The 14,191-nt window shown below is 34.7% G+C and overlaps 1 protein-coding gene across 1 annotated transcript in view; it reads left to right on the plus strand.

Annotated features, from left to right (window-relative positions):
* The window catches only part of ARMC3 (armadillo repeat containing 3), a 65,057-nt gene that overhangs the window by 18,701 nt on the left and 32,165 nt on the right, over window positions 1–14,191 (plus strand). Inside the window, exons 5-10 of the mRNA XM_030010477.2 lie at window positions 2,183–2,300; window positions 4,212–4,337; window positions 6,102–6,170; window positions 6,492–6,667; window positions 7,996–8,190; window positions 8,994–9,177. Of these exons, the coding sequence (XP_029866337.1) occupies window positions 2,183–2,300; window positions 4,212–4,337; window positions 6,102–6,170; window positions 6,492–6,667; window positions 7,996–8,190; window positions 8,994–9,177 (868 nt within the window). The remainder of the gene's footprint in view (window positions 1–2,182; window positions 2,301–4,211; window positions 4,338–6,101; window positions 6,171–6,491; window positions 6,668–7,995; window positions 8,191–8,993; window positions 9,178–14,191) is intronic.

Below are 14,191 nucleotides of genomic sequence, written 5' to 3' on the forward strand. Positions count from 1 at the left end.
ATTTCAGACAGTAGTAGTGAATCTAATGTCTATACAAATGGGTAGAGATCAGATCAATTTCACTCTGCTCATGTGCCAACCTGTCATTAAATCCTAGGAATTATCATTGAATTGTAGTTTATACGATTACTTGTGAACAGGAGAGGCAACAAAAATGGAGCAACATAATAGCGTCTTTGGTATTAGATCAATGTAAATAAATAACTGAGATTTAAAAATCTTATTTCATATTTCATTTCTTATTAAACTTCATCTGAGATCGATCTTTGTGTTTACTTTTCTCTGGAGGACTAACAGCCTTTACTAAAAATTACAGTTTTATCCCATCACCAAGTAGTTGGCCAGACTCAGGAGATATGTCTGTGCTTAAATCATAGCCCTTACCTCGAGGATCATATTCTATCCATGCAAGGACACAAATATGCAGAAGTAGAGAAGTATGAAGGTGGCTAAAGGGACTTTCAGTCATCTCTTAATTCTCCTATATACCTCTCATATGGTAGAATGAATGAATGTTGCTGTGATAAGCTGAATTTTTTGCCTCCTCACAATCCAAACAGAAAATTCCCGTAAAGAATTCCATGATTTCAAGCCCATCATTAAGATGTAACTTGGACCACTGTGCCACTATTTAGTTTAATTCTTGTTGCTGAGTCATTATTAAGCAAAATGACTTATGGTACAGTAAGCTGGTAATATTTTCCTTAAAAAGGAGCTTTGTTCCATGACTTGTCACATGCCTCCAGCTTGTCACAGCAAGCATGAAGTTGGACAGTGTCTTCAAGTTTTCAGACCTGCTTGAAGCTAGGGAGAACAGTTAAGCACATTACGCAGGCAGCCTCTTAACTGTCAGTGGAACTTGGATCTTGATCTTGCAGACTGTTAAACTGTGTGATATGCCTTATGGCAGATGATGAAATTAAAAACCTACCAAAAATATCAATTTAGAAGTCTGGGCACTTGTATCGTATTTTGACTTATTTTTTAACAAGTTGGAGGAGGGAGAAGGAAAAAAGCCTCCTCTTTGTTCATTTTCCTTCTAGCACACTCATAACTTTTTTGAAGATTTGCTCCAAATAATTTCCTTGCTTGAAAACTGACTTGTATGTATCTTCATGCCCTTATTGTTCAGCAGCATGTGCCTCTGATGTAGCTATTAGAGGGTTTTTAAATGAAGTAAAACAAATAACAGACATTTAAAAATATATATGGTATAAATATACATAATATTTTTAAATAATTTGTATTGCTATCTTAAATGATTAATCTGCTGTATTTTAAAGATAAATACATTCATACTGAAAGACTGCATGACCCCAGTATCTAGTAGTTTCTGTGCGTAACACAGGCCTAAAGTGTGAGGACAGAAGACAGTTTTTCCATATTAAAAAAATTACTTTAAATCCAAATAAGCTTAAAACTTTTTAATTGGTAGAATTTTCAGAAATCCTTGAGTCTTGTTAAAGAACTAAAGGCTTATTTAGAAGATGCCCTTGCTCAAGTGATGTTAGTTCTAAAGAGTCTATTAAGAGGGTGAAAACTGCCAGATTTGTTGGAAGATTTCTTTCTTTATGAGAGGTCAGAAATGGAAATGAACACTTTGTATCATTTCTAGCTGGATGAGCAGGGATTATGTCATGGAAATACTTCAGCTAGTCAAGATCATGGTGAGCTAGTGAACTGAGTTGAGGAAGGCACAGGAAGGGTCCTTTTATTTTTTTAAAGCAACCACAAAGTGTTAATGCCACAGAGTAACAAAATCCTCTTCCTCGTACAACAGGTAAGTTCATAGGCTCTGTGCACAGCTGCTCAAAAGAAACTTCTTCTCATGTTTGGCTCCAAAGCCGCAGGAAGCTCTTATATGTGTAACAGAATTACATAGCTGTTGCCTTCAAGACTTCCTAGATGTACAGGAAAGTGTCAAGGTTTTCCCAAAACCTTCATACAGGATGAAATCATGATTCTATTTGGAAGTCAATTATTCTTTCTTATTTTTCAACAATGTCTCAAATTGTCATTAAAAAAATTGAATTTCTCCACATAAATAGCATTTCATGTTAATATTTCTAATTTAGTTTACATCTCAGTCTAGGATTTTTTTAAATGAAATGTGGGGGTCTACTGCAGCACATGGGAAGGCTCAGTATAAATCAAACTATTCTTTCCTTTTTCTTGTTTGTAGTTTGATCCTTTATTGATTGAAAGCAAAACAGCAGCAACTGTTGTGCTAATGCTTAGCTCTCCTGAAGAGGAAGTTTTGGCAAAAGCATGTGATGCTCTATATAAATTTGCATCAAAAGGTTAGTCTTTTTGCAATGAGCTTTCCTTTGCGTTACTTACATTTTGATAGTAGTTCACAATTGTTTAGTTTCCTAGCACTGAAATCTTCATTTCATCTCAAAGGTCTTTGTCAAGGTTTTGGAGGTTTTCTGAAATATCTATCAAACCTGTATTTGCAGTTATAAAAAAGTCCTGTGGTTTGCATGAAGGAAATTTTTATCATTTTGTTGTATATTCTCTGTTTAATAGAGCTTGGTTTAAATATAACCCAGATCTGTTTTGTTATGAGCAGCAGACCTGTATCTGGGAAAGAATTCTCTTTTTTATGTTACAGTTTGAAATTTCTGTACCAATGTAGTTATTTCAAGGTTCAGTTTTCAATGAAAATTACTTTTTAGCTTGTTTCTGTTATTTTTGCATATAGCTCTTGTGTCAGTACTTCTGTGACAGATGATTTACTGGACACGGCTCAGCCTGCTTTGTCAAGCTTATTTCTGTATGTGTTGGGACTCTAATGAGTCTCTAAGATTCCAAATTTCCTGAATGTCCCTGTATTACCTATAGCTAAGCATCACGTTCTGGGTACCCAGAAGACAACTGTATAACAAAGGCTCAAAATTATGCTGCACATAATTTCCTAAGTTGCCTCCTACTCATTCCATGCCAGCCACTCAAATTGGTATAGACTGGTAGCGTTCTTGGTATAATCTGTTTTAATTTTAATTTATGTTTTCTTAAAAAATTATGGATTTATATGCTGATTGTTATACTGATGATGTCACACTGCTGAAGTTGTGAGAGAAGAGCCGAAGGCTTTGGCAGTCAGCTAGGGAAAGATGTTTAGGTTCAGCTTAATATGGCAAGTTTGGCTGGGGGCATGCAACCAAATTTTGAATATGTGAAGAGAGAATTTGGACTGTTGGGAGGCAGCTATGAACCACACACCATAAACTCTTGTAGGCTCCTTCTCTGCTGTCCACAGTATAATATGGCACACTGCAAAAGAACAGATATTTAATTTTTCCTGTTTCTACTAAATGAATAATCCTTTATATTGTTATTGTAGATATTCCTGCAATCTTCCAGAAGACTAGACTGTAACTTTGCAGTGTGGCACAAGAGGAGTTATTTTCACTTTGCAGTTAATTTATTTATTGAATGTTGCTAGTAAATTGTCACATGCCTCAATAAAAAGAGTTCTTGTATTTTAATTGTGTTTTGGCCTGGGAATGAGCATAGTTCTCCAGTTTCTTCTTACATTGCTCACTTGTAGCCAGAAAGGACAGGCATGGTTCATTAGAAAATGAATTATAAAGCTCTTGTGGGAGCTGAGAATAGGACTAGGTTTTGGATTTTGTTTCTTGGGGTTTGGGGTTTTTTGAGCGAGCAGGAACAGAAGGCTGTAATCATACAAAACGCTTCTGTTCTTTGCATGGCCAGAGCCTATTCAGCTACAAAGTGCTCCATTCTCAAGTGGTAGAAATCTCAGGTGGGATTTAATGATCCAAATCCTGGTAGCTGCTTTGGTTGAGGTGTAGTGCAGATCCACAGAATAAATTAACCGTTATTTTGAGGAAAATAAAATTGGGAGGCAAGAAAAGAAGAAAACAAAATGAGATTTTTAATTATATCATTCACCTGTACTTTGCTAAATAGAAAGCTGTCCTTTGTACTACCACTGCTGTCTCCAACAAAGGCAGAAGCATCCTTTGCTTGACAAATGTGAATTAATCCTAGGTACTATTAATCCTTGATACTACCTGACACGTGTTTATTTGGGGTAAAGATTAGATGATCTCCCAAGGTCCTGTCCAGGCCTTTGTTCTTTGATTCTGCAGTCCAATAAAAGATTAGTAGTTGTTTTACTTTGTTAGATTACAACTGTGAGCTTGTTGCATTTTTATGGAACTTTTAACCTAAATACTCTTCAGGTGATGAAAACAAAATGACACTTCTTGGTCTTGGAGCAGTGGAACATCTGTATAAACTCATCTCACATGAAGATCCAATTGTACGCAGAAATGCCATCATGGTGTTTGGCATCATGGCTTCTAATCGTAAGAGTTTCAATTTTTTAATATTTTTCAATGTGTATGAGTGTGGTCATCAAAGCAATAGGTGGCCCATGTGAAAAAATCCTGTGTTAACGGCCCAGAATAAAGGAACAAATTCAGCTAGAGTGAACTCCACTGATTTTGAAAAAGAATTACAAGTTAATTTTCCTCCAACCCTTTTTTTTTTTTTTTTTGATGGGGCCAAATTGAAACAGTTTAATACTGGAATTATGTCTATCAGGGAGAACCTGACTACACAAGATGCCTGCCGATGTGGACATGACACACTCATCTCTTTTACAAAAGTTGGAAGAGAAGGATAAAGTAGTATTTATCATCTACAGAAAATGCTATGTTTAAATATCAGTTGTTACTTGAGGCATTAGGGTAACTACAGTGATAAGGGAGAAAATGTGTTAAATTTAAAGTAGCTAACTCAAGTATTGATGGCAAAAAAAGCCCTGAACTATGAAGCATTGGCATGCATATTTACCCAGCTTCTTTGGCAAGTCAGTGCTGCTGTAAATGTTTTGTTATCTGTATCTGAGCTAGTGAAATTCAAGTAGTCTTGAATCTCTCTCAGAGACACTGCATTCATAGCAAGGTAATGTATCTACTGTAGCCATACCATTATTAAATCATTTAACCACAGTATATGCAGATTTTCTTGTACCTTTTTATAAGGTGAGAATGGATGTATTAACATCCATGCTGGGTGGCTGAGTAGTGCCAAATGGTCAAGCTGCAGTGAGTTGTAGGTAGACATACCTGAAGATGAAAGATTACGTGGTGTAAGGTGGAGTTTCAGTGGCTGTTATTTTTACATTGCTTTATAAACCTACAGCTAATTAATATAATTAATCAGGTCTTATTTTGGTGCATATTGTACACAGTTGTCTTCCATGGTGGTATCCTAACCACTATTTAAGTCTTTTCATCAACTGCTACCTGCTTTTCATGTTGCACTGGACCTTACGCTCTTTACCTTACTTTCAACTCGACACTAGCATATAGTTACTCCCTTCAGGCCTTGGCTTCCAATGCTGCTGCACATACGTGGAATTGAATGACTGAAGATCTTCCATTCGTATTCACATCTTAATTGTTTTTTGCTTTAAAACTAAATTCAACTCATACCTTTTTTCTTACGTTTCAACACTGTAATGTGTTGATAGTAACAACACAGCCCTGTAAAATCACATGAAGTCTGTCCCAAAAAATGTTTTTTGGTTATTCTATCCAGTTTGCTAGTTTGCCATTGACAACAATAAAAATGCATTCTGAAAGTATTTACTCTGATTTTAAAAAGACCTATATAATTCATATTTTCAGTGTGGGCTGTGTTAGCGTGAAATTAGAAAGTGATGGCTTGAAAATTAAATAGTGGAAGGATTGCTTTTAGTTTGATAATTTTAACCACAAATAATTTTTACTGGGGTATGACTTCTTTGACAACTAGAACTGTGCAATATTTAATCAGAACCTGCTAGATGCAAGTATTTTGAATAAAGTTTCAATGAAGTATTGAGGAACTTCATATATATCAAATGTCAAAGAATATCACCTGGTACTTGAAAATCTCCTCTATGTTTTCTTGGCCCATTATGATCTTGGTATAACTTCGGTTGTGTGTCATTCCCAGTCAAATCTTTTTATTACTTAGGGAGTAACCATAAGTACATTTCCCTTGGAGCAGAATCTGTTTCTTTACTCAGCCACCAAGATTGCCAAACAAAAGACTTCATATTTGTATTTATTTCATTTTAGATGATGTCAAGAAGTTACTGAGGGAACTGGATGTCACAAATTCACTTATATCACAGCTGGCACTGGAAGGTAGCTTGCAGTATTCATTCCTTGTGCAAAAGTACACTCGGAAATAATTTGTGATTGCCATTTGATAAGTCAATTTAATAAAATCTTCCTTGTAATTTACGGTTTGTCATACTACGTGTTAAATAGGTAATTGCTTTTATAGGAGTTGCTCTATTACTCACTGAGTAGTGTTATGTTGTACAGAAGGAGCTGCATGTTTATGGAGATATCAGATGTCAGCTATTGTTTATTGACTTCAAATAATATTTTAAACCACTGGATTAGTGAACATATACTATGCTGAATAAAACTTAATCAAAATATTTCTTTTTTTCCTCATAGAAGATGTAGTTATCCATGAATTTGCTACTCTCTGTCTAGCACATATGGCTGTCGAATATACTACTAAAGTACAAATATTTGAGCAAGGTGGATTAGAACCACTTATCAGACTGCTAAGTAGCCCTGATCCTGATGTTAAGAAGAATTCAGTTGAATGTATATACCTCCTGGTGCAGGTAAAGTTTTTTGTTGTTTTAAATTAGAGAGGCAGATAAGCACTTCCCCCCCACCCCTGCCATCCTCTGTGGGGTTAATAATTTTAAAATATTTGATTCCTTTACTCCCCAGTGTTCATAAGTGTATTTGAAAACATTACACCCAAGTCCTTGATTGTTACATTAGTTACAAATATAGCTGATTTGACTCTAATTCTGTTGAACTTAATGCAACTATGAATACTGTACAGCAATGTAAGAGAGATCAGAATCAGATTCAGAATTTTTTAATTAAATATGAATTTGTTTTCTTAGTTGGAAAACAAGAAACTCTCTGTAATGAGAGTTATAACTTGTCTATCCAAAACATTAGAATAATCCTGTAAATTAAAGAACTAGCAATTGCATTGTGCCTTGTTTTGGCCAGAAAGTCCATAGTCACAATTTTGAACATCTTTTTAATGATAGGTAGGTGAATGCTGTCGACAGCTACTTTCCATACTGGGAGGAATAGATTTGTTATTGGCTACTTTCACACTCAGTACTAATGTCATCCATATGCTGCTTAGCAAAAGAATGGTGCATTTGTATGGCAGTTCTCTTCCATGGCTTAAGCGAATCAATTCAATAATGAATTCAGTTTATAACTCTATCTCTTTTGGGGCATCAGAGCATGTCTATTCAGAATCACATTTTACTCTTTCTCCTTTTTTACTATCTCGCTGTCTTTGTTGCAGGGTATATCTGGATAACTGCACCTGGTGCTTGCTTATATTGATAAGGATAATTGCATGCTGCACATGTGCAATAAGCTATTTAAAAGCAAATTGTAATGTATTTATTTTTTTCTATTTTAATATAATCTACTACTGTCTTTTTATTAAGCTGCATATACACTGTTTAAAGTTGAAATTTTAAATTGTCATTTTATAATTACTAAAACAAAAGAAGATATAACCAGGCAACCACAGTAGAGTGCAAAAACTATTTCCCCCCCCACTGAGGAAAATAAAAATGTTGACACTAAATTTAAAAAACTTTCTCAAAGAAACATGTATGTTGAGACAAACATGGCAAAACCAAGAGTAAATAGGCTTCCTTAGGACTAGATTCTGTAGTGTGTACTTCAGTCATGCAAAAAACCTGGAATTTAAGGTTGGTGGGTCTTGATTATATTAAGTTTGATTCTTAGCTGAAAAGAAAGAAATCTTCAGAACTGGAAGCTCTGGAATATTGATTCATTTCTGCATGTTTGAAATCGTTTTTTGGTGTTCTTTCTGTAAAGTCAGGAATTGATGTACTGTTATATTCTCTATCACTAACATTCTTTGTTGGATATTTTACTGCAGGATTTTCAAAGCCGTGCTGCAGTTCGTGCACTGAATGTAATTCCACCCTTGCTGGAACTACTGAAATCTGAATACCCAGTTATTCAGTTGTTAGCCCTTAAAACCTTAGAAGTAATTAGCAAAGACAGAGAAACCAGGATAATACTGGGAGAAAATAAAGGATTAGATTGTCTTCTGAAGATACTGGAAACCAATGTACAGTTTACTTGCCTTAAAAATTTTTTGTTCTTGCTGCTAATGTTTGTATGACTAATTGGAAATATTGTTCATGTTATGGAAGAGGGATAAAAGAAGAAAGAGCTCCTTTCTTGGAGCTAACGATGATAGAAATAGAATAAGCTAGAATACCTAGCTTACTAAGAAAGGGAGCAAAGGGATTCACCAAAATGTTTGTATTTGTTTTATTGCTTTATTGCTATTAGTAATACTGTTTTACATTTACTGTCCATTTCACAAACTGTTGTAAATATCAGAAAAATTCACTATATAGCTTTTTATATGATGTTTTCTCAAAATTTTTGATTATATGCTGAACTCTGGTGCTGGTTCCTAGTTTGAACACTGATCCTTTTTTCTGAATTTATTTTTATATCAATGGCCTTAAATATAATTTCCTATCTTGGAAATTTCATTGTTTATGTTATTATGAGACTCATTTTAGTACTTCTTGAGTTCAGATGTCACCATGAGAAATATAATGCATAGAGAAATTTGTGAAGTTTTTGAAACTTTAAGATGACCGGTCCTTTCTGAATACCTGCCTAACCCACTTTGATATAATGAGAAACTTCTAGGGTTTTTACGTTTTTGATAAATTTTGTTGCACCCTAAGGCACATCAAAGAAATTATACAAAAAATATGAGTATGAAAAGATGTACTTTGCAGTATGAATAAACTGTCCAAGAGAAAGTTATGACAATTATCCTACAAAGTTAAAAGCCAAAGATATTTTAATCCTGATTTGAAGGTTATTTGTTTGGGATTTTTTCTTTATTAGGAATTCAGCGATCTACATGTGGAAGCTCTTGCAGTGTTGGGAAATTGTCTTGAAGATGTGTGTACTCTGCAACTGATTCAGCAGACAGGAGGCCTTAAAAAGCTACTTTCACTTGTAGGAGTCTCTGCTGTTCCCGATATTCAGAAGAATGCAGCAAAGGCAATTACCAAAGCAGCTTATGACTGTATGTGACTTTTTAAAAATCCATGGACATGAATCTGTTTATGAAGTAAATTTTCATCCAGAATGAGGCTTTTATCTGGTTGAGGGTAGTACTTGTGCTGAGGAAAACACTGGCAAGAATGAATTATAGTGATGAATCTTGCCAATCAGAGCAGCAATTGGATGCTGAGCGAGAGAGAGAGAGAGAGAGAGAGAGAGAGATGTAATATATTATTGCAAAATGCTCTCCTCAAAAAGGAAAATGGAGCTCTGAAAATATGATTTTTATCTTTTGCTTAGTGATGCCAGGTAACTGCCATCTTAAGCCACCTTTGCTGGCACTATTTCTCATCGCTCTCAGTTAAGACTTAATTGCAAGCTTACTTCCTTTTGCATACAACTGCTTGTCTAAATGTCAGGCAATTTCAAATACAAATTCCTTTAACAGGGACATGGAAAAAAGCCTTTCAGATGGCTTGCAGATTAATATTCCCAGTGGAGTTAAATAATTTCTTTGTCATCTTTTTATAATTATTCATCCTATAGTTCTTTTTTATACACTTTCCTTTAATTCACCAAGGAATTCTGAATTAGGCGAACATGCTCATCATTTTTGCCCACAAGGACACTCTTTAAATAAGTCTACATTTGAAATTCCTTCTATACATTGGCTTCTGAGTTGCAGCCTATGCCTAGTAGTGCTAGGTAACAAAATGCAATGTAAGAAATAACATACTTCTGTCTATAGAAGATTTTAATTCTGTCAAGGGATTTTGATAATGGTAACTATGACAGTAGAGCTTAAAAATTTCATTCATATTTCTATCATCTTGTAGTTGAATCACAGCTTTAATTTATGTGTATTTTACAAATATGTTATCTAATTTAATACATGGCTAAAATAATCTCTCCTTTGTACAGTATTTCCGACCTCCTTTCTTCTCTCCCCATCCTATCTTTCCAATTCTTTTCTCACCTTCCTTAGTTTGATGTTCTGAATATTTGTAATTATTTGGATTGCAAATGATACATGAAAAGAGTGGAATCTACCTTTCCTAGTATTCTGTGGGCTTCTGTATGCTTTTATCATTATCTACTGGAAGCTTTGCAAGTCAGTGAAAATTATTTTCATTAATGTTTAGGTATCAAAGATAGGAAGGAACCTTCTTATGCCAGTATTTTCTTTGTGTATTTTCCTGTATTGTTATTTTATTATGCTACTTAGGACTGTCAGTATCATTTTTATAGTCCTGTGACAGGCTTGTAAGTAGTATGCTAAGCAGATTTATATTTGCTCCTACTACTTTCTACTGCATCTTACTCCTTTTTCATATTTATTTTCAAATAAGCATAGCCTTCTTTTTCTCTTTCACAACTTTTTCAGTTTTTGTGGCCTAATATTTTAGCAGCTGTTAGTAGAAGCATGTCTGAACACAACATTTTTAAAGCACGGTGGCAAGAACTACACATAATGTATTACAGTACTGCCTATGATCTTATATCATGGGATGTTACCGTCAGTGAAGATGCATCATCTTGTCATGCTTCTTTACAAATGGAGTCAATGTGGTTTCATTATAAAGCTTTGCTCTCTTCTTCAGTTTATGACAGTTGGTATGGATGCAGCAAGCTGGGAGAATAGATCAAAAGAAGATTTAAAATATTTCCTTCCAAGCTGTAGAATTTTGGTGACAACCAGTTAGACAAAGGGCAACATGTTGTACTGGTGCGGTGGAAAACACAGTCCAGTAAACCTGCTGCTCAACATGGCCCCCAGAAGTATTGAATTTATTTCAGATACATAGAGCTACTGGTCTAAATTCAGCCTTCTGGCGGAAAGAAAAGCGGCTTTAGGGCCATTATAAGAATACTTCAAGTGTAAAAAGAAAACAGAAATATTTGCAGTTCTTGTTTGTTTGTTTGGGTTCTGGTTGTAAACACACAAAACAGCCTATCCAAACTGCAACACTAATGTATACTACTATACTAATACTTGCCTTGATGTAAATACAATATAATACAACACAGCTCTAAGTTCTTTTATGACTTCTTCATTAAATTTGCAACAGCCATACAGTAGCTCACATTCTTCAGGTTTGATAATTGTGGTTGCAATTTACCAGCATTTCCTGCATAGTTGAGAAAAAAATTACTGCTTTTCATTGAAATGAAAAACTTACTTCTGCTATGACAGAACATGTGTCTATCTGTTTTTTTTTAATCCTGGCAGCTGAGTATACAGCAGTGTCTGGTTTTGAAATTATTATTGTTGACAGATGGAATTTAGTTTTGTTTTTTTCCTGATAGATGTGATCATAGCAAACAGTTTTGGTATATGTCCCTTTCAGCCCTTTGGAAAGGGACTCCTGTAACTTTTTGTTGTTGTTCTTACAAGACAGATATATCCCTTAGGAGCTATTCTCAATATCAGAATAAATTACATGGTAAAAACTCTATATTCAATTTTAAGTAGCATCTTTAGGATGCTGCTCTGTTTACGTAAATTAAAATTGATCGTATTTCTATACATAATCATTATCCGTTTGCCCCTGAAAATTTGTTTTGTTCTGTATCACAATTTTGAATTTAATGGATTAATTTATCAATGGTTTTATTTTGTATGCTCAGAATTACAGTGGTGAATTTTACTGTGATTCCCTCCTTGCCCAGCAAATAATGCAGTCATTTCAGAATGCAAAATATAATTTAATGCTATAAATTATTTAATATCTGTGAGTGGATTATCTGGACTGTTGATTAAGGAGGGTCTGACTTTCCCCTGACAATGCCAGACACACCAGCAACAACAAAATGCTATGGAGTGTGTATAGAGAAAGTGATGGTCATGGTCACTCGAGTTTGGCCTCACTCTACCAAACTTCTGGTTTAAAGCTCTCCCTGTTCTTTATATGTATCTAAATGCAAATCCTTTCAAAAGGGAACATACTAAACATGCTCTGTAGCCTGATTAACATATGCTCTTTCATAACACAGGTTTTTATTTATCTGGGGTTTTATTTATCTCAACTCAAGATCAGTGAGAGGTCAGGATGCTAGTTAACATTAACTTTTTTTCATTTGAAATTGGTATAAATAATTCCATAAGGTGATGACAGTGAGCTGAACAGGTAATCAGGAGAACTCTGATCATGATTTTAGGATAAGAAGGGGAAATAGGAAACTATATTGAAAAGGTTGGCTCATGATGGGGTCAATGCATGAAAAACTGGACAGAAGTGTTAGTACTTCAAACTCTTTTAGTTGGGTGTGCCTGAGTATTTTACTTCATGTTAAATCAAGGTATTCAAATTACTTGGGGGTCAAGAAATTCATCACTATAAATATGATGTTGGCACTGACATGAGAAGTGCTTAAGTACAAAGGATGCTTTCAAATCGTGCATTCTTTCTTTTCTATGGTAAAGGAAACAACTCATACAAACAGAGAGAGGATCAGCAGAAAATAGGCATCCTTTAAATAGAATTGGCACCTGAATCTTAAAATATTAATAATTTTCATCTGTCTAGCTAGCTAAATATAGGTGCATACTCTTTACTGTAAATTCAAATCCGAAATCTGTTTTTCCACATTATTGGAAAATTCCTTATTCTGGTTAAAATATTTTAGATCACTATTTTCACTCATTCAAATGAATTATTCATATTATTATTATTATTTCATATAGGCATAAATTATCTTTAGAATGAAATGCTTACCCATCATCACAACTGCCTTTAAAAGCAAGAATAATTTTTAAGAAAGTCTGTATAGTAGTAAGTAACTTGCTGTACAAGAACCAAATTACTGAGGCATGAAGAACCTCTAAAGATCATTATTAGGGATTATGGACTACTTTGGCAAGCAACAGGCCAGCGGCATACCTGATTACTTGTCAAAACAGTCTGTAATCCCAATTAAGGCCTCGAGAGCTGACTGATATGCATCAAGGTTGTGGCCAAGGTTCTGCTGATGCTTAAAATACTCTCTGTCTTATTTGTTGCATCTTTTGCTTTGTGATTTCTATTGTGTATCTCTGATGATTCTTAAAATTTTTAAAATTGAGCTAGAGAGGAGAAAACAGCATACATTCTCATGTACATGCATTGCATCATTTCTGCTGTAACTGTATTTTCAATCAAACTTTATTTTCATTGGCTTTGTGGTCTTCTAGTTGGTTACTTTTATTCACTACAGATTCAGTTTTATTTAAAAGAATACTTACGATATTTTTCTTTCCTTTTTAAACTTTTTATTTGTAAGACAACAGTCCAAATAAGGGAATGATCCCTCAAAGGATTAGTAAGCACTGGTAAAATTTTCAAATGTGTCGAAGTCCTACTGACTTCTCAGTTCCTGAATTTCTTTGATACATTAGACAATTTTACCATGTAGGTATAACTTCAAGCATGTAATTAATCTGCTTTAAGGTATGCATATGGTTAAATGTTTATTGACCCTCATAACTGTAGAACTTCCATGCTGTCCAGTGCCTTTCTAGCTGAGAAAGTTTCACTCGGGGGTCTTTGTAACAAACACCTGCACTTCTGATCTCATCCATTTTGGGGCAAGTGAGTTTATTAGTCTAATTGTCAGACGTCTGTAGATACTTTGTAGACACTGTATGTTGTTACTTGTGTAGAGGAAGGGAACATCTGTGGCCTTCCCTAGCTGCTGCCGATTGTTGCAGTATAGGTCAGCAGTGAACCCTGTGTCACCAGGCTAAAATACAAAATTGAAATTCTCTGCAAAGTGTGCATTAATGAAGAACTGCAAGCTGTGCAGAATTTAAAATTCTTTTTTTGGCTATTGTACTATGTTAACTGGTACACCACCAAGTTCAATTGTACATTATACTAGTATGTTCTTCAATGTTATGCATTTGGACTTTGTTAGCATAAACCGAAGTTAAGCTTGATCCTGAGTAAGTATGATCTGTTGAATTGGAAAAGCTGTTTTCATCAAGCCTGTACGCATTCTGCAGTTTTAAGTCTTACAGAGAACAAACTTTGCATTCTGTTGGGCTATGTATGTTTAAA

Source organism: Aquila chrysaetos, chromosome 3 (assembly GCF_900496995.4).
Source record: "Aquila chrysaetos chrysaetos chromosome 3, bAquChr1.4, whole genome shotgun sequence".
NCBI classification, from domain to species: domain Eukaryota; kingdom Metazoa; phylum Chordata; class Aves; order Accipitriformes; family Accipitridae; genus Aquila; species Aquila chrysaetos.